The 20,637-nt window shown below is 50.9% G+C and overlaps 1 protein-coding gene across 1 annotated transcript in view; it reads left to right on the top strand.

Moving 5' to 3' along the window:
- The window catches only part of SLIT1 (slit guidance ligand 1), a 175,168-nt gene that overhangs the window by 117,971 nt on the left and 36,560 nt on the right, over positions 1–20,637 (top strand). The window contains exons 12-22 of the mRNA XM_070781276.1: positions 2,175–2,246; positions 2,981–3,124; positions 9,631–9,794; positions 10,399–10,422; positions 10,559–10,703; positions 11,329–11,403; positions 11,547–11,690; positions 14,518–14,661; positions 14,947–15,113; positions 16,520–16,652; positions 17,647–17,715. Of these exons, the coding sequence (XP_070637377.1) occupies positions 2,175–2,246; positions 2,981–3,124; positions 9,631–9,794; positions 10,399–10,422; positions 10,559–10,703; positions 11,329–11,403; positions 11,547–11,690; positions 14,518–14,661; positions 14,947–15,113; positions 16,520–16,652; positions 17,647–17,715 (1,281 nt within the window). The remainder of the gene's footprint in view (positions 1–2,174; positions 2,247–2,980; positions 3,125–9,630; positions 9,795–10,398; positions 10,423–10,558; positions 10,704–11,328; positions 11,404–11,546; positions 11,691–14,517; positions 14,662–14,946; positions 15,114–16,519; positions 16,653–17,646; positions 17,716–20,637) is intronic.

The following is a 20,637-nucleotide window of genomic DNA, read 5'->3' as shown; positions in this document are numbered from 1 at the left end:
AGAGAAGGAACATGTCGCCACCCACCCAGCCTCAGTGGGTCTCTCTCTGGATGCAGTGCCCAGGGTTCTTGTGCTCAGATTTCCCTTCCTCTTGGTGGACCCTCTGCAGCTGGGAGGGGGAGGAGGGAATCAAGGGCTGAGTGCATGGAAAAGCTAGGCAGAGCTGTTGCCCCTGGCAACAGTGACGCTCTTCCTTTTGCAGTGGGGATTTTCCCAGCATTCCTTGTGGCAGTCATCTGGCTTAGTCCAGCCTTCATGTTGACCCTGCCTCCACACAGAGGCCCAGCACTCTGTTCTCCTAAGCATTCCCTGGGTTAGGGAATGGCAGCAACCACCAGCTCTAGTTGTGAAATCTGCCACAGCTTATAACTTTTGTCCCAGACGTGCTCTGATCTCAGGCTGTGGTGGGTAATGGTGAAGACCGTGTTTCCTGCCTACCTGCTCCCTAACCCTGTCCAGTATTTTCCTTCCCTCAACAGTTTATTGGGGACCCATCGATCTACAAAGCACTGTGTGGCATCGAAAATTAGTCTAGGAGATGTTGCCGTGTCTCTTTTTCCAAGAACCCTTGCTTGCACTCCCCCGTTCACCGAGCCTCTCACTCCCTGAGGTCCCATGGTGCATTGTCTCCAGAGTGAACTCAGGGTGCCCTGTAGTGAAGCAAGCTCCCTGTTGATGGGGGCTGTTCATCACTCTTGGAAATGAGTATTTTAACCTGTTCCTTAGCAGCACTGGACACATGCTTGGCATTGATTTGGGGCCTGGGAAGTGGAATAGAATGGAACTCCCTCCAGGGTGCTACAGGAGGCTGTCGGCTCAGTGCCTTCCCTGTGCACCCTCTTCTCTTGGAATAGAATCCAAGGTAGTGGGTGGGGCCATTGTGAGTCGCACAAAGTTGTGCAATGTGCAACCTGCACAGCTGTACTTGACAGCCTGGTGATGGGTCACTTATCACTGGCTGAGGAGATCAGATCCTGAAGATGGCTGCTAAAATGCAGGGTCTTCTTCAGAAAAGTGAATAAATCTCCTCCTAAATTGGAACATGACATCTAACCCATCTAAGTGGGTTCCTGTCACGCCTCCTCACCATATAGGAACTTTCATGCTGAGGTCATGCAAAAAGATAATGCCCACCTTGCAGGCCCTGACCTGGTCTCCCTACCTCAATTCCCACCCATTCCATTCCCCACACAGCAGATGGAGGGATCTTTCCAAATCAGATCATGTCGCAGAGGCCTCCTGGTGCTGGCTGGCTGAGATTCAAGCTACTGTCCACTTTGTTTCCTCTACCCAAAACATACTGAAGCTGTCCACTCGGGCCAGCCTGGAACCTACTTAGCTCCCGCTGTGCCCTCCTCCAAGAGAGATCTCAAAGAGATAGCACGCTGTTTTTACTCAGATGGAGTGTTTCCAGGAGTGGCTGGAGGGGTGGGAGGGTGCAGCTTGTGAAACTGGAGTGGAATACACCCCCCCACTCCAGGTTTCCATGACACTTCCACCCTCTGTCTGACCCCATTCCTGCCTGCATGTCTTTTTTGAACATTTGCATTTTTTTCTGATTATGTGTGTAATTCATGTTCCATGAAGGAAACTGTAAATTCTAAAGCATAAAACAACCCACTTGCAATCCTGCCACCAGATCAAAGCCCAGCTAACACTTTGGTCTGTTTCCTTCTTGTGATAATATTTTATCAGTGCTGGAAAGTGTCACTTGACATTTGGTATACAGCTCATACCATATGTGCTGTATCGATCCCATTTTTGCCTGTAATTCTCTGAAAAGATGATTTTTCCTGCCCTTGGGATTTTCTTCTCTCTGAAAAATCTCCTTTCGGATCCCTAACCAGGTTAATTTCCCATGAGCTTCCCTGGAAGGGCCCTTTTGCAGGCTTCCATGGGATCTGTGCTTGAGGGCAGAGAGTGAGTGAGGGGGTGCTCTCAAAACAGTGGGGGTCACGGCTGCCTCTAGCCTATAGGTCACCTTTGTGCTGATTAGGGACCATGACCCCTTCCCAGTGCACTTTACTGCCATCTACTGGCCGCTCTTAGAACAAGCCTACACCCGTGGGACCAGTAGTGTGAAAGGCTTAGGGATGGTACCGTCGTGTGGGCAGGGCTTGGAGAGCTGTGTGGGGCAGTCCTCTAACTCTCCCTTTCCACTGCCTTCTTTCCAGGGTCCTCTATGGGAACAAGATCACAGACCTCCCCCAGGGCGTGTTTGGAGGCCTGTTCACCCTACAGCTCCTGTAAGGACCTAAACGCGAGTGACCTTGGGTGGGGCCTATAGAGGGGGGCAGTGTTCCTCCGGCCTCTCAGCCTGGCCCTTTCGGCCTCTTTGGGATGTGGGACTCACTGGAGGCAAGGAGCTTGGGGGATGGCAGACCTGGCAGGGCTGTGAGGGGCCAGAGAAGTGGATTCAGAGCTGATCGCAGGATGCCTCAGTGGAGAGGTCCCTGAGATGCAGCCTGCGTTCCTGAATGCTCACTGTTGCTAGGGATGGAGTTGTCTCCTGTGAGGGACACCCAGGCCCAGGCCAGGCTCTTTGAGCCATGAGCGTTCAGCCAAGGTTCTCTCCCAGGGCCCGAGACGCACAGAAGCCAGACACTCCCTCTCAGCTGCTTGGGAAACCCAGCAGAAGGGGAAGCGGAGGATCCCCCAAATGCCTTTGGGAGGTGGCCTGGCCACTATGCTCGCGGGTGTCCCAGAATCCCATGGGGCAGGCACCCCTTTCAGTTCCTTGAAAGAGAGACACGTGGGACTAAATGGTCCCTGTGCATAGAGAAGGCGGCCGGAGTTCTCAGCTCCTCTGGTTCTCAGCTCCTCTGCATGGAGTGCACATCCAGAGGGCCAGATCCCCTGCTCCTGCTCCCGTGGACTCCTTCCTGACATAACGCATGGTCGTTGCCTACGAAGAAGCCCAAGAAATGATGTGTCCACTTCTGTGGCTCTCCCCTCACCACCTGCCTGGCTCTGCCCACAGGCTCCTGAATGCCAACAAGATCAACTGCATCCGGCTTGACGCCTTCCAGGATCTGCAGAACCTCTCACTGCTCTCCCTGTATGACAACAAGATCCAGAGTCTTGCTAAGGGCACCTTCACCTCCCTGCGGGCCATCCAGACCCTGTGAGTGCCCTCTTGCCCCTCCTGCACCCCAGCAGGTGGACCTCAGGGAGATAACAGCCTCTAGGTACAGGCAGGTGTTCAAATTCCAGCTATGCCTCTTAGGAGAAGGCAATGGCACCCCACTCCAGTACTCTTGCCTGGAAAATCCCATGGGCGGAGGAGCCTGGTAGGCCGCAGTTCTTATTGCCTGTGTGGCCCTAAGCAAGTTAGTTAGCTTATCTGGGGCTCAGTTTACTCATTCATAAAATGCTAGCATCAACTTCACAGGGTTGTTATGAGATTAAAAGGGATGTTTGTACAGAGCTTGGCTCATTGCAAATGCTTCTTAAATGTTGGCTACAGTTTTTATTATTATTACTACCCATTGATTTTAAGACATGCGTTGTCTCCACAGTAACAGCTATGGAATTGGATTGCATATTATATTTGATGGCTTATTTAATTGGCAGCATTTTGTTCTTTCTTGATGATACGTAAAATATTAATATTAGTGCATCTTGCAATTGATAATGTCTTAAGTGAAAGACAGTGGCAGCAGTGATAATTATAAATTAAAATTAGAGAGCAGTAATTCTAGGAGTTTGCTTTAATCTTTTATTATACAAAATTATAAGCATTTAAAAGTAGCACAGCAGACCTCCCAGTGCTTGTCTCCCAGCTTCAACTCACAGCCAGTCAGCCTTGCTTCATCTCTATGTCCCTCCTTTCATGCCTCCCAGACATCATTTATCATCAACACAGAATTCATACATATTTATAAAAGGCAAGAACTCTGAAAACACACAACACTCTTGTTATACCTGAAAATACAACAATTCTTTAAAATCATCAACGATCTAATTAATGTTCAAATTTCCAAATGTCTCCTACATATTATACAATTTTAAAAATAATTTGAGTCAGGATGTAAATAAGGCCTATGCACGCCCTGTTGGTGGAAAGGTAAACTGGTATGTCCATGGTGGAGAAGAGTATGGAGGTTTCTCAAAAAGCTAAAAATAGAACTACCATATCACTCAGCAGTTCGACTCCGGATATATATCCGAAAGAACCCAAAACACTAATGCAATACGTTACACCCCGATGTTCATAGCAGCACTAATTTATAATACCCAAGATATGGAAGCAACCTAAGTGTCCAAGAGGACATGAATGGCTAAAGAAGATATGCTGTAAACATACCATGGAATACTCAGCCACAAAAAGGAATGAAAATTTACCCTTTGTAGCAACACAGGTGGATTTAAAGAGCATTACGCTAAGTGAAATAAGTCAGATAGAGAAAGACAAATATTCTATGATATCACTTACATGTGGAAACTAAAGAATACAACCAATTAGTGGTTATAATGAACAAGAAGCAGGCTCATAGATACAGAGAGCAAACTAATGGTTACCACTGCGGGAAGAGGGGAGGGGAAGTGCAGGGCCGGGGGAGAGGGCGGTACAGACTAAGGATGCTGACACGGGGAAGATAGCCAATATTTTGTAGTCACTATGGAAAGTAACATTTAAGAACTGTATAAAAATAAAACTTAAAATAAAGAGCATTTTAAAATCCTCTCCCTCATAAATAAATAAATGAGGTCTATGCGATATAACTGACTGATATTTGTTGGTGTGTCACTTAAATTGTTTTTAACCTATAGGAATCCTCTCCATCTCCTTTTCCCTTGCACTTGGTTTTTTGAAGACACTGCTTTTCTGGATTTGTGGAGTTCCCCACAGTCTGGATTTGCTGACTTCATCCCCTATGGTATAGTTTCACATGTTCCTCTGTTCTATGTCCTGCAAATAGAAATTTTCATCTAGGAGCTTGCATCAGGCTCAGGTATTTTTTCTTTTTCTGGCAAGATGACCTCACAGTATTGTGTACTTTCATCAGGAGGCTCACGATATCTGATTTTCTTTCTTTTTTAATAAACACTGTCACGGATTTCAGTGCCTAGACCCACTCCTTCATTAGGGGTCCTGAATGGTGATATGATAATTTTAACATTGCTTCTCCATTTGATAATGCTGGTGCAGTTATACCTTTACAAAAAGTCCTTATCTTTTAGGTGGAATGGTTCTGTACAGGGAAACTTCTACTATTTGGTTAGATTCAGGCACTACATTCCGCATCTTTAGCTATGAGCCTGCAGCTTGACTTGACGTGCTGACCCATGGGTGCTTGATGTGTGCCTGATGGGCATTTATTAATATTACCATGGCCATTGTTGTCTTTCTCACCCCCACCACTGTTTACCCACTGGGCAATGCTCTCCATCAGCTAAGATCTGCATGGAGGCTGGGAAATAGATCAAGTAGAAGACACAGCTCCTGCTCCCTGGGAACCCTGCCTGTCAGCAGGGATGTCGGCCACAAAGACAAACTCATTAGAGCCAGGCACCCGCCTGTAGCCCACTCCTGCTAATTAACTTATGTATAGCCAGGGAGAGAGGGAAGGAACACCATGAGGAAATCTTGCCAAGCATGTGAAATTAGAGGTCATGGAGAGACACGGGCAAGATGGGTTATTTTACAAAGCTGGCAGAACATCCGAGAGCAGTGCAGTAAGGAGATTTCAGGGCTAGGGACACACACAGGAAAGGCTTGCAGATAGGGAACAGGGCTGAGGATCTCCTGGGAAGTGCTGCCTCGATTTCAAGGTGGAAGGGTTTCATCAAATAGATTGTGCTCACGGGGAATGGATTCTGTCTGTGTCCATTTACCTGGCTGGATTTCAAGAGTGCCTCTGCCCTCCTGGACGCCGTACCTTCTGAGATCTTGGCCACTGCCACGAAGGCACAGAGCTGGAGCAGGGTGTTAGAAGAGGAAGGTTTCCCATAGGTAGAGGTGATAGTAGTATTAATATTCATCGCATGACTGATAATTAATCACCCCTGGCCACCCCAGGCCACTCTTCTTTGTGTGTATTATCTTAACACAATAACCTGTGGAGTAGGTGCTGTCATCCCTGCCTTACTTCTAAGAAACTGAGGCAGAGATAGACCGACCCAAGGTCACCTAACATCTAGTAGAGCAGGCATTTGTCTTGGGGTATCTCTTCACCAGCACTGAGAAATTAGGTAGCTTGCCCCAAAATTGTGCTTTTTCCCTAAGAATGTGTGTGTTAATTGCTCCATCATGTCTGACTCTTTGTGACCCCATGGACTGTAGCCCCCCAGGCTCCTCTGAGAACCATGGAGTTCTCTAGGCAAGAATACTGGAGTGGGTAGCCATTCTCTTCTCCAGAGGATCTTCCCAACCCGCATCTCCTGCATTGTAGGCAGATTCTTTACTGTCTCATTATTAAAGGCTGTAAAACAAAACTGAACTTCCATGAACAACTAATACATGACCAAAGTACAGTTCAGAACAAGAGTAAAAGAAATGCAAACCCAAGGTACAATCAGATAGTCTTATTATAGCCTTGGGTAGTTAAACCCTTGGCAGAGTCTTATGTCAGAACCAAGCAGATTTAAACTCACCAAATCTTGCTTGATTTGTCCATAGCTTTGATATCTGTGGCTGAGGGCCCTGTGTCACAGTATTGATTTTGTAATTTTACTTGCCCCAAGAGATTAAAAAAAATTTTTTTTAAAGCTTGAATGAGGTATAACTTACATACCATATAATTGACCTGTTCTGGGTGTACAGTCCAATGATTTTTTAGTAAATTTACAGTTGTTCAGCTATCACTACAATTCAATTTTAGAACATTTCCATTACCCTCCCAAAATCCCTTGTGCCCATTTGCAATCAATTCCTATTTCCAGCCCATCCACTAACCCAATCACTAATCTAATTTCTGTCTCGTAGATTTGCCTTTTCTGGATAGTTCACAAAAATGGACTCATATGATATACCATTTTTTGTGATTGAATTCTTTTGCTTAGCATAATGCTTTTGAGGTTCCTTCATATTCTAAGCATGTATGAGTATTTGTTCCTTTTTATTGACAAATAATTTTCCATTTATGCACATTCTGTTTTTCCTTCCCAGTTGATGGACATCTGGGTCATTTCCACTTTGGGGCCATTATGAATAATGCTGCTGTGAATATTTGCTCACACATCTTTGTGAGGACAGAGGGTTTCATTTCCCTTGGAATTTCTGGATGACATGGGAAATTTGTGTTTAACTTTTGAAGAAACTGCCACTGTTTTCCAAAGTGGCTATACATATTTTACATTTCCACCAGCAACGTTATGAAGGTTCCCATTTCTCTACCTCCTTGCCCACACTTGGTATTGCTTTTCTTTATGATTATAGCCATCCTAGTAGGTGTGAAATGGTAGTTCATTGTGGGTTTAATTTGACTAATGATATTGAGTGTCTGCCCCAAAGATTTTTAGTTGCGACATCTTAATGCATAATCCAAGAAAGAGACTGGGAATCAGTTTTCCCCTCTATCTTCTACTTTCAGAAATGTCCATGAAAAGAACGGTTGGGCAGCTTGTGCAACCTATTTCTGGGTGTGCCTTTAACAAGATGATTGTTTTTTCCCAAACGTGCTTTTATCCTCTTGAGCATTTTCTTTCCCCAGTTGCCCTCTCTTTACACCTGCTAAAAATTTGACTTTATGTCAGATACTTAGCTTTATACAGAAGTCACTTGCCTTGGTGGGTGGTTGCATTTTTATAGGCTGCCTTTGACACAAATAGCCTGTCTTTAAAAAACTCTGTATTCTACTCTGCACCCCTTGGACATTTTTAATACATGCCTGAATAACATAATTGAGTTGATTTTAAACAGAGTTTTCTGCCAAGATTGTGATAGAGGCAAGCAATTCTTTCAGGCAGAGGCTGGGTACTAAGGCACAGACAGATGTGACGGGCAGCAGGAGCAATCCCAGAGTAACCCCGGAATCCTAGTGTATTTCAGATTAACTACAAATTCTGCCCCGGGGAGGCAGCAAGCACATCTTCTCTGCATAAACTGGCAGTTCAAATCGGGAAACAAACTATCCAGCAGAAGGCAGAAGGCGTGGGAGGGGTCTGGCGCACCTGGTGGAGCTGACAGGAGCCAAGACTCAGGCAGGAAAGGGCAGCGGGCACTGCAAAGAGGAGTGGAGGGACAACCTGGCAGGGAAGGCTGTCACCAGGCATCCTGACCAGTGACCAGAGGGTAGAGTCTGGGAAGGGATGGATGGAGACAGAGTCGCCAAGGTCTGAGCTGAGCTGGGTGCAGACTCTAGGCAAGGGCTCGTCTCTCTGCTTGGAAAGCTCTGCACCCCAGCAGGGACCAATACATAGACGACTGGAACTGATAGCAATACCTGGAGGGAGAGTGGCCGCAGCATGGCGCGTCCTCTGAGCTGGTCACTGCAGAGGCATTGGCTCTTGGGTACAGGAGCCAGGACAAGTGCTGGGTTCTTTCCCCCTGGCTGTCTTGGTGTAGATAGGAGGGCATGCACCTCTGCACTGGCCCTGACACAGGTGGGCAAGGGGGCTGCTGGGAGGTTCAGAAGTGGCTGATCTGAGCCTACAGGATGCGTGCTTAGTAGCTCAGTCATGTCCGATTCTTTGTAACACCATGGGCTGTCACCAACCAGGCTCCTCTGTCCATGGTGATTCTCCAAGCAAAAATACTGGGGAGAATTGCCGTGTCCTCCTCCAGGGGATCTTCCCACACAGGGATTGAACCCAGGTCTCCTGCATTGCAGGTGGGTTCTTTACCCTCTGAGCCACCAGAGTGGCTTCCCTTCTCTGCAGGGAAGCCCTGCAGAGTGGTTAGGGCCAAAGGGAAAGGCTCCCCTGTGGTCACTTACAGTGATCTGTGTGCCCTTAGCTGGTGTCACCTGTCAGCTGCCCCCTCCCCACATGTAGCCTGCTGGTAAAGCAGGGAGCTGGTGAGAAGATGTGAGTGGCTCCCCAGTAAGTAGCTACTCGACAATGCTTTCTGAGGTTCCTATGTCAAGAGACGTCCTGTAAAACAGTGAAGGGGAGGCAGCCCCATGGCCTGGGGTGGGAATGGAGATTCCACTGAAAGCTGAGGGACCTGCAGCAGGTACTTGGAGACCTTCCAACCCAGCTGCGGGCGCAGCCTTGCCACCCCAGCCACCACCCCCTCCTGACCGAGGCTGTGGGGCAGACGCTGCTGCTGCCTGGGGCCACAGGGAGGGGACAGTCCAGGACTTATAGCGCCGGGGGCCCAAAGGCCCCTGGATGCTGACCGTCTTGGGTTCTAATGCCCATTCCATCATCTCGTTCTTGGAAGGACAGGGGTACCCTGGCTGGTCTCTAGGTTACTCCTGCCTCCACTCCTGTCTGTCACAGGACAGAGGGAGAGACACGTGAGTAGAAGGAGAAGGGACAGAGTGAGGCTTGAAGGGACAGCTGGAAGGTCCGGGGGGATGGAGGTCTGGCCCCACTGTGAGGCTGTGGTAGAGGGTGGGCGCCCCCAGGTGGTGTCCTCAGGAGGTGCACTTCTCCGTCGGGGCCAGCAAGGCCCCATTCAGGTGGCCACCAACACAAGTGAGCAGCTTTGTCTTTCATCCCCAATCTGCCCCCTCTGGACAGGCATCTGGCCCAGAACCCCTTCATCTGTGACTGTAACCTCAAGTGGCTGGCAGACTTCCTGCGCTCCAACCCTATCGAGACCAGTGGGGCCCGCTGTGCCAGCCCCCGACGCCTTGCCAACAAGCGCATCGGCCAGATCAAAAGCAAGAAGTTCCGGTGCTCAGGTAGCCGCCCACCCGCCTTCAGTCTGCTCAGGGACCCTGAGGTGTTTCCTGGGTGGTTCCAACAAGGGTGGCTGGACCTCTCTGGACCCGTGCTGGAGGGTGTAGGACCCACACTGTAGACTTGGGTCTTACTGAGGCCGCGGGAGGACTGGCTGCAGATCCCCCAGGGAGGACTGCCAAGAACCTAGGTTGCTCTACTCCCAGGATGGTGCTCTTTCAAGACTTAGGAGACACCCAGGAGGCCTGGGAACTCTCCTCAGAGAGATGGTTGCCTCCTCTAGGCTCTGGGGTGGCAGGGGGTCAGCCTCTGAAGCCCAAATATTATCCATTTACACCTGTGAACACTGCCGTGGTTTTGGTGCTCCCTGGGGGCGGTTTACTTGGGGTGGTACCATCCCCACTCCCATCAGTCTGGGCAAGGAACATCTGTGCTCAGCAGCAAGACCTGCACTCAGGAGCTGGGTGGGTGGGCTCCAGGGCTTTGACTCGCGACCCTAGCCTGGTTCCTGGGCTGGCTTCTGCTGGGCAGCAGGGTGGGGGCCTGGGCTGTTCCTGCATGTCCTGGACAATCCCAACATGGTAGTGTTTCTCCTTCTCTCCTCAGCCAAAGAGCAGTACTTCATTCCAGGTAGGAGGGGGCACCAAGGCCAGCCTGGCTGGGATGGTGCCAGTGGGTGGGCAGGGGGCTGGGGCGGGCAGGCCAGGGGCGCAGGGCAGGGCTGCTGGCAGCCCCTCTGCCCCCGGCCTCTGCCCTCTCACCACAGGCGCTGAGGACTACCAGCTGAACAGCGAGTGCAACAGCGACGTGGTCTGTCCTCACAAGTGCCGCTGTGAGGCCAGCATGGTGGAATGCTCCAGCCTGAAGCTCACCAAGATCCCTGAGCGCGTACCCCAGGCCACGGCCGAGCTGTGAGGGTCTTCAGCTGCCCCACACCCTCACCTGCCCCCCAGCTCCCACTGACCCTCCTGGGCCTTCTTTGGGTTTTCCTCTGCTGCAGCTTTCTTTGGGGACCACTGGAGACCCCACCCCAGAAGCATGCCAGCTGCTGGCTCCGGCAGGGAGTGGCCCCTGTGCCCTGACTCCCAGTCCTACACACTCCCCACCCCGCCCTAGGGCAGTCTCTGGGCCCCAGAGCAGGTCACCAGCCTGAACCAGGGCAGTTTCTCTCAATCATGCTTTTGCTTTCTTTGTGGGGACCTGGTTCCATTAGCTCAAGTTGTAGCCTAAGCCATTCTTTTATTGTTATTTCTCTAAAAATATAAATCTGTGCACATGTATGTGCATGTGTGTGGATACCTATACACACCTGTTATTTACATAGGTACATTTCATGGCATTTTTCATGTTAAAATTATCCCCCTTTTACCCCCCTAGCACTTGGCCCAACCTTCCTTTGAAATAGGATCAATTCGCTTGGCCAGAGAAATTCTTCCAGGAGTCCCCTTTGTTTGAGTCCCAAATAATCTCAGTTTGGAAGATACTTTAATGTCTGTCCTTTATGGATGTATAAGTTCCCTTCGTTGCCTCTTACAGACGATTAAACAACAATGAGATTTCCATCCTGGAGGCCACCGGAATGTTTAAAAAACTCACCCATCTGAAGAAAATGTGAGTTACTCATTGGCGGGAAGGTGCAGTCAGGAGGCTGGGCAGGATGGGGAAGGGAAATCCTTAGACCTCGTGGGGGTCAGGGCTCTGTGCGTGGGGCTGGGTGCAGGGAGGGCGTCCTGAACTCCACAGTCCTTCCCCAGAAACCTGAGCAACAACAAGGTGTCGGAGATTGAAGATGGGGCCTTCGAGGGCGCAGCCTCAGTGAGCGAGCTGCACCTGACCGCCAACCAACTGGAGTCCATCCGGAGCGGCATGTTCCGGGGCCTGGAAGGCCTGAGGACGCTGTGAGTGTGCAGCCAGGGGGCAGGGGGGCAGGGGCAGAGGCCAAGTCACAGCGTGGGCACCTGCGTTAAAGGGCAGGAGAGCGAGGGGGTGTCTCTACCCTAGCCCCAGCTTGCAGCAGTTGAGGGGCTGTGGCCGAGGACCCTGGCTGAAGCGTACCGAGTCATCAGATGCTGGTCACTGTGGCACGAGACCTGTCTTCTTGTTCCCTGGGGTGTGGGGTTCATGGCAGGTGAGGGAATGGGGACATGGGCCCTTCTTGAGGTCTCCTGTCATTGCCCTGCGGTCAGGCTGCGACATCACAGCACATGTGTTTAGTTCAGGAGTGGCCGGTGCGACAGTGGCAGGGACGTGGCACAGGGGTGACTCAAGTGGGTGTAGGTGGGAGTCCGGGACCCCACGACTCAGAGCCCAGGCAGAGCTCTCCAGACGTCGGGAACCAGCCACTCCTCCGTGAATCTGCAGGGAGCTCCTCTCTCGGTCCAGGCAGCACCAGCTCTTCAGGTGACCGTGTAGACCTTTAGAGCGTCCAAGAGGCAGTGCTGTCTTGTCCGATTTGCCACAGGGCCAGACATGTGCTATATCTGCGCTGTCCAGCCTGGTAGCCACGTGTGTAGGGGAGCACTTGACATGTGGACACGGCTATGGAGGCACTGACTTTTGAATTTCATTTCATTTTAGTTAATTTAAATCTAAATGGCCGCACGTGGGTAGTGTCTACCATGTGGACAACACCTCTAGAAGCCACCTGCCTGGATTTAAATCTCAGACGGCAGTAAGGCTATAGATTTGTTTTCTGAGCACGTGTCATGGAATTTAGGTAAGGTAAACATATACACGACAGGATTCCCTGTGGACTTTTGTCTGTTTTACAAAAGGTTTTATTCTGCACTGTTTTGCAGCTTTTTTTTTTCCACTGGTGTGGCAGGTTCTTCATAGAGGGCTGCCTCGTTCTTTTTTATATGTGCCTACAAATTCTTGAAGGGCCCACATGGCTCAGTGGTAAAGAATCTGCCTGCTAATGCAGGAGATGCAGGAGACACAGGTTCAATACATGGGTCAGGAATATCCCCTGGAGTAGGAAATGGCAACCACTCCAGTACTCTTGGGTGGGAAATCCTGTGGACAGAGGAGCCTGATGGGCTACAGTCCATGGGGTCGCAAAGAGTTGGACACGACTGAACAACTGAACACGCATGCAGTATTCCTTGAGAGAGGGTGCCGTGGGCATTCAACCACTCACTTGAGTTCTTTCCAAGGAAGACTTGGAGTAGACAGGAAAGAGGAGGGGCTGGTGCTGGGACAGAGCCTGCAGGAGTGGTGCAGGCACAGGAAAAGGAGTGCCCATAACCCCTCCGCTGGTCACGGTTAATTATTGACACACACACACGTGTGTACCTACATGCTTACACACATACACCCACATACATGCATGCAAACATACAGACATATCTTAATGAAATCCTTGAATACATTTTATTTAGTAATCTTTTTTCCTTAAACATAATGTGAGCATCTTTATGATTTCTTTTGAATGATTATATATATTACATAGGGCTTCCCTGGTGGCTCAGACAGTAAAGACTCTGCCTGTAATGCGGGAGACCTGGGTTCAGTCCCTGGGTCTGGAAGATCCCCTGGAGAAAGGCATGGCAACCCACTCCAGTATTCTTTCCTGGAGAATCCCCATGGACAAAGGAGCTACATAATTATTAGAGATTAAGGCTAATTCTAATTTTATTACAAGCAATGCTGTGATTAATGTCTTCATCATGAAATTCTATGACCATTAGGAATTATTACCTTAAAGATAAATCCCTAAAGGTAGACCTGCTGGGTGAAAGCACAGAGGGCCGGGTTAGGGTTCCTGGTACATCTCACCAGGCACACTTCCAGGAGGTCCCCAGTAGTTCTCCTGCCAGCTGTCATGAAGGTGCCCATCCTCTTACCCTCTTGCCAACCCTGAGCCTTATTGTTATTATTATTATGTTTTTAATGATTTTGTAATTTGGCAGGCAAAGATGCAATATCAGTTAAATGTCCTTGATTACTAGTAAGTTTGAACATTTTTCAATGGATGTTCATAAACTTTATTTCTGTCCATTCATGCTCATGACTCATTTATTTTATAGCAGAAGTTTGTGCCTTTTAATCTCCCTCACCTAGTACATCCATTTTAATTTAAACCATTCAACTCCTTTTGTGAATTGCCTATTTTATGTCAGGCTTGATTTTAGTTTTTGTGTGGGAAAGAGAATAGAGTCAGATGTTCAAGGACAAACAGAGATTTTTGCAGCTATAAGTGAGGAAGAAGGTCGTTCTGGAAGGAGATCATAGCTGGGGAAAGGTGTGGGGATGCCGGCCTGGGCAGCAAGCCTGAAGGACAGAGAGGTGGAGAGTGTGACCATCCCTGGGAAGGTGGGTAGGTGCTGGTCTGGGGCTGGGTAGTAAAGAGTTTAAACAGGATTCTGTGCACAGTTTAGAGGCTGCTGTGGGCTTTAGGCTGGAGAGTGACGTGGCCAGGTTTAAGTTTTAGGCAAGTCTCAGGTGCTGACTGTGGTGCGTGGCCTGGAGGTTGGGGAGGCTGTGGGCACCCGGGGATGAGGGTGATGGTTGTCAGCATGGGCGGCCTGTGTGGGCAGGGTGGAGAGGCAGGCATCTCAGAGGCAGGCAGGGCAGGAGAGGAGCACTGGTGGGCGCCGGGCTCCCCTCTCTGTGGTTCAGCGTCCCCGGAGGAGAACCTGTGAACTGGCCGCTGGTGGCCAAAGCACAGGGCAGGCGGATGGCCGTGCGGCACAGCCCCGGCTCCCCCTCCTCTCCCGGCCCCAGGATGCTGAGGAACAACCGTATCAGCTGCATCCACAACGACAGCTTCACGGGCCTGCGCAACGTGCGCCTCCTCTCGCTCTACGACAACCAGATCGCCACCATCTCCCCGGGAGCCTTCGACACGCTGCAGGCCCTCTCCACGCTGTAAGTGCGGCTCCGAGGGCGCAGGGCCGGCGCGGGCGGGGCTGAACCCCCGGAGCCCCGCCCGCTCGTCGCCCTGCAGGATGCGGCCGGTCTTCTGCGGTTACTGTGAAGGACTCCAGCGTTTGGGTCCTTGCGCGTTAACATGCCACCTCCTAGAAGCTGCTGGCGGTCCGGGAGTGGTGGGCGACCGTGTGGCCAGCAAGTGGCGGGCGGGAGCCGGCTTTGCGGGGACAACTGCGTCTGGCTGGGGGCGGTTTTCCTGGTCACACCACCCGCCTCTTCCAGAAACCTTCTGGCCAACCCTTTCAACTGCAATTGCCAGCTGGCGTGGCTGGGCGACTGGCTGCGCAAGAGGAAGATCGTGACGGGGAACCCGCGGTGCCAGAACCCAGACTTCTTGCGGCAGATTCCCCTGCAGGACGTGGCCTCCCCCGACTTCAGGTGTGAAGAAGGTAATGCGTGGGCACCCTCCGGGGGATGGGGGGATAGGGCGTGGTCGCGCCCCAGAGAGGAGGGGTCCCCTGGGGAGGGGAGAAGTGAGGAGCATGGACACTCAGTCAGTCCTGCCCCTGCCTCAGCCTGGTGGGGTCTCCGGTGGGCTTGCTGTTTTAAAAAATGGGGAAATACAGACAAAGGAAGGGCATAAATGTTACCTATTAGCTCATCACTCAGGGAAAACCATAGTTAACATCTTAGTGTGATTTCTTTAAGTATGTTTAACCCAGAGACCTACCTCCTAGCTGTTCCTAAGGGCTCCAGGCCATGGATTCAGCTTGTCTGCAATACCCACTGGACTCTATTAGGGGGCCCCATCCTCCATACTTGGGTCACTTCTTGGGTCAGTGTTCTCTTTTCCCTGAATCCTCGATCTCTCTTCTGGGGTCATGTCCTTCTTTCCCTGCACTCACAGAATCTAGCCTATCCCTCCATCCCCCGCCTCCCCCTCCAGAGCATCACACACACAGGCAACTGTAGGAAGCAGATTTTTTCTAAAAGTGACAGAGTCTTGTCTTGGCCCAGCTGTCTGTGTTCAGGAGCCCCGGCACTGGGGATTTCTCCGCCTGCTTCAGCCTCCTGGCTTCTCCCCACCTTCCTCAGCACCTCCTATCCTCTTTCCAGTCTGCTTCCTGGGACCCTGGTGTCCTTATCGTCCCTCTTACACTCAAGCAGAAGGAAGGAAGGAACACAGAGGGTGCTCAGTACTATTTATTGAATGCATGAATGAATCTGTGAAGGATGTTGGGATAGAAGGCGCTCAGATTCTGGGCCAGCCAGACCTGGGTACAGACTCCATGTTGCCTCTGATCAACCTCCAGACCTGAGCAAGCTATTTAACCTCTCCCAATCTCAGTAAGATAGAAAGTCCTTCATTCCTTCACTCAGCTGACCTGTTTGGAGGCTGGTATGGGCCGGGCCCTGCTGTCAGTGCTAGGCCCCTTCAGTGAACAGAAAAGAAGAAAGGAACACAGGTCTCCGTCCCCGTGATGCTCACATTCTAGGAGCAATGGTGGTCCCCGTTTACTGCATCATTAAAGAAATTACATTTGGTACAGTGTCTGGCACACAGTAGGTGCTCAAGAAATGATGTGGCCACCATCCTCCTTCACTGCTGTACCCGGGTCCATCTCAGGTCTGAGGTGGAAGAGGTGAACCCAAGACTGATTCTAACCTCAAAACAGATCCAAGGGGCTTTGGCCGTGGTGGAGGAGGGCTGCAGCCAAGAGAGGACTGACTGGTATACAACGTAGCATCAGCAAGAGGCCTCTGTTCCGAGGCGCCCTGAAGTGGGGTGCTGGCTGCATGAGGCCCTGAGGAGGCCTGTCCCCTCACTGACGTGGCTTCTCACCTTCCTCCCCAGGCCAGGAGGAGGGGGGCTGCCTGCCCCGCCCGCAGTGCCCCCAGGAGTGCGCCTGCCTGGACACCGTGGTTCGATGCAGCAACAAGCACCTCCAGACCCTGCCCAAGGGCATCCCCAAGAATGTCACAGAGCTGTGAGTAGCCCCCGCCTGCTGGCAGGAGGAGAGGGTGACCAGGACCTCTGCAGGGTAGACAAGGCATCCTAAGGGCTGCTCTCGGTGGGGCTGCAGCTCCAGGAGCTCAGGTCAGCTTTTTGATGGCTGGTGGTCGTGGGGGTGGGAGGGCAGGTCACAGCATCTTGAATCCCAAGCTCTGCCCTGTAGACAAGGGGAGCCCTGGGAAACTTGACAAGGAGTTTAGCGGCTGGGCTTTAAGGACAGTGGTTGGGTGGTGGTGTATGTAGTAAGAAGCAGAATGGAGGCCCAGGTGCAGAGAACAGAACAAAGCTGCTGCAGGAGCCTAGGCCTGGGGGCTGGTGCAGTCGGGGAGGGGTATATGAAAATGGAACAAAAGGGAATGATGAGAGACCAGGGGGTGGGAGAAGCTCGGTCAGTCACAGAACTGGCTGCAGAGGGAGGTGGAGATTCCTGTCAGCGCCCTGCGCCTGGATGGTTTAGGAACATGCAGTGTGGTGCTGATGGAGTCAGGGGAAGCCCATGTAGTTGTGAAAACACAGAACTCAGGTCTGGGAGTGTTGGGATCTGGGACCAGCCTCAGGCACCTCACCAGCAGACAGAGGGAGGGACCTGCGTGCTGCTGAGGGCTGGCAGGTGGGTATTAACATGCCAATCAGATCTATTTGGCCAGAAAGAAGGGCAGAGAGTCCTGGATTGAGCCTGTGGTGCCCACTGACAGGGAGGACGCTGAGGGGCCAGGCAGGGGCTCAGGAAGGAAGCCATAGGAGGCTTCACGTGTCTGTGGCTTTTACCAGGTTTTTTGGTGGCACCTTCCCAAATGGCCTAATGTCTGTATTTTCTCCTCCAGTTAATGATTCAGGGCCAATCGTGTAGTCCATAGGTAGGAAAGGACATGGGTGAGAAGGCCCTGGCTTCAGCGGAAGGTTCTTGCAGTGCTGGACTCTGCTTGAGGCTGAGGTGGCTGCACTAACTGCGGTCTTCTCTCCTGTAGCTACCTGGATGGGAACCAGTTCACGCTGGTTCCAGCACAGCTGTCCACCTTCAAGTACCTGCAGCTTGTGTGAGTATCCTGGCCCATCTCAGAGGACAGGAGGGCCGTTGCAATCTAGCTGTTATTGCTCCATCTTTCCTGGAATTCCCTACAGACCCCACTCTGGTTCACCCATTTTTTCTTTTTCTTTTTTTTTTTAGTTGAAGTATAGTTTATGTATTCTTGACTTTCCTTGTGGCTCAGCTGGTAAAGAACCCGCCTGCAATGTGGGAGACCTGGGTTTGATCTCCCAAACCTGGGTTGGGAAGATCCCCTGGAGAAGGGAAAGCCTACCCACTCCAGTATTCTGGCCTGGAGAATTCCAGGGACTCTATAGGCCGTGGGGTCGCAAAGAGTCGAACACCACTGAGTGACTTTCACTTCACTTCACATAGTTTATGTACAATAGTAAATGTTACCGGAGAAGGCAATGGCACCCCACTCCAGTACTCTTGCCTGGAAAATCCCATGGATGGAGGAGCCTGGAAGGCTGCAGTCCATGGGGTTGCGAAGAGTCGGACACGACTGAGAGACGTCCCTTTCACTTTTCACTTTCTTGCATTGGAGAAGGAAATGGCAACCCACTCCAGTGTTCTTGCCTGGAGAATCCCAGGGACGGGGGAGCCTGGTGGGCTGCCGCCTATGGGGTCACACAGAGTCGGACACGACTGAAGTGACTTAGTAGTAGTAGTAGTATATGTTACAGGTGTACAATATAGTGATTCACAATTTTTAAAGGATATACTCTATTTATAGTTATTATAAATATTGGCTATGTTCCCTGTCTGGTACTGATCCGTTTTTTAATTTCACTGCATCCTGTTGGGAACATCTGTGCATAGAACTGTTTTGCCACCTAGTGGCCATTCTTGGGAATTGCATTGTTCCTGGCTGGGGTTGGACTGGGTCTGCTTCTGCCCACACCATCCCCGAAGTGCCCCTGGAGGCTGATAATTACTATTAATGAGGGTTATCCTTGCAAAGGTAGGAGCCAGAGCAGAAGTAGAGAGTTATGGAAAACTTCTTGATCCAACCTTGGCTTCCAAACCAAATATGAGATACGGCAGCCTCAAATACGCATCTGTAACTAACTTTTTCTTTAGGCTAACATCTACTATTCTGTTATTTCCACCTTTGACCTTTCTACTTCATGAAAATGTACAAAGTAAGCCTCAGAATAAGGTTAGCTCCTCTTAGCCTTCCAGCTTAATTAACAGCTCATTTCAATTGTCTTTGTCTGCCCATTGGCCAGATTCTGTCAAAAAGGAGCCCAGAGACTGTTTCATCTTAAGTGCCTTGGAGCACTGCTACTCTAAGTGTGGTCTGTGGGTCAATGGCAGCTTGAGAACTATTTGTAATGTGCTGCAACTAGATAAAGGACTTGCATCGGAATTTTTATCAACACAGTTCCTTCCTTCATTGGGGAAGTATTGCTGTGGAAAATTTGTTAGCTAATCTAAGTTGCGTGTTTAACATCATGTTGTTCTTAGTCGCGTCCAACTCTTTATGACCCCATGAACTGTGGCCCACCAGGCTTCTCTGTCCTTGGGGATTCTCCAGGCAAGAATACTGGAGTGGATTGCCATGCCCTCCTCCAGGGAATCTTCCCAACCCAGAGGTCGAACCCAGGTCTCCCACATAGCAAGCCAATTCTTTACCATGTGAGCCACCAGGGAAGCCCATAGGTGATTGCATTTTGGCACAGGTCCCTTGTTTGGGGACATTCAGTTCAAGTTCACATTGAGTAGCACTGGCTTAACAGAATTTTGACACTCCCGTTTTTCTGTCTTTGCTAATGACCTAGCCATTGTGTTTTGAGTGATTGTTCCATTGGCCAGGTGAAGATGGTAGGTAGAGTGCTTTGTGGCTGACAACGGAGAAGGCAGTGGCACCCCACTCCAGTGCTCTTGCCTGGAAAATCCCATGGACGGAGGATCCTGGTGGGCTGCAGTCCATGGGGTCGCTAAGAGTCGGACACAACTGAGCGACTTCACTTTCACTTTTCACTTTCATGTATTGGAGAAGGAAATGGCAACCCACTCCAGTGTTCTTGCCTGGAGAATCCCAGGGATGGGGGAGCCTGGTGGGCTGCCGTCTATGGGGTCGCACAGAGTCGGACACGACTGAAGTGACTTAGCAGCACAGCAGCAGCAGTGGCTGACAAAGAGAGAGAGAGCACTTTTTGGTCTAATTTGAGGCAGCTTCACTAGTGATGTGGATATGCTTGAAGAGGAAGGGAGTGAGAGGGGACTGATGTCAAGGCAGTTAGTACTATGAAACTGCCTGTCAGGTCTGAAATACCAGCCCCTCCTTATCACGGGGAAAGAGAGGTCTGGCTGGGACCACAGAGGAGGACACCGTCTGCGCCGGATGCGGGGCGGGTGGGAATCCAGGAGCATCCGGGAGGGCTGAAGGACTAAAGGAAGAGGAAGAGCAAGAACAGGGCTTAGTGATGACCATCCCTTAGGGGTGGGTGAGAAAGAAGTGCAGCTGAGTGGTAAGGGGGAGTGCGTGAAGACTGGAGTCGGAGGAGAGATTTGAGAAGAGGGTCAGCACTGCAGGGTCACTCTGAGAGTACATTTAGTGACCAGGGCCTTAGGGGCCAATGGACGAGGGTCTGACTCTGGCTGAACCTCCTCCCAGCTGTGTGACCCTGGGTGGGTCACCTCATCACCCCGAGACCCTGCCCCTTCTTTTGTAGAATGGGTTCACTACCTCTCCCGCAGGATTATAGGGAAGGGGAGTGAACGAACCCACGTAAGATGCCAGTGAGAGAGAAAGGAAGAGAGCCCCTCACACCTGGCAGTCGAGAGACCCGGATGCCCTTGGTGGGAGTATTTCCATGGTGGGCAGGGGTGATGCCAGGGTGCAGGATGAGGAAATAGAAACCTGGAACCCTGGGGACAGAGAGGGAGTTCAGGGATCAGAGCTGGGGAGCTGTAACTGGTTGTG

The sequence above is a fragment of the Bos indicus genome, chromosome 26 (genome assembly GCF_029378745.1).
Source record: "Bos indicus isolate NIAB-ARS_2022 breed Sahiwal x Tharparkar chromosome 26, NIAB-ARS_B.indTharparkar_mat_pri_1.0, whole genome shotgun sequence".
In the NCBI taxonomy this organism is placed as follows: domain Eukaryota; kingdom Metazoa; phylum Chordata; class Mammalia; order Artiodactyla; family Bovidae; genus Bos; species Bos indicus.
The sequence above is the reverse complement of the archived record's forward strand: the minus strand, read 5'-3'. Positions and strand labels throughout refer to the sequence as shown.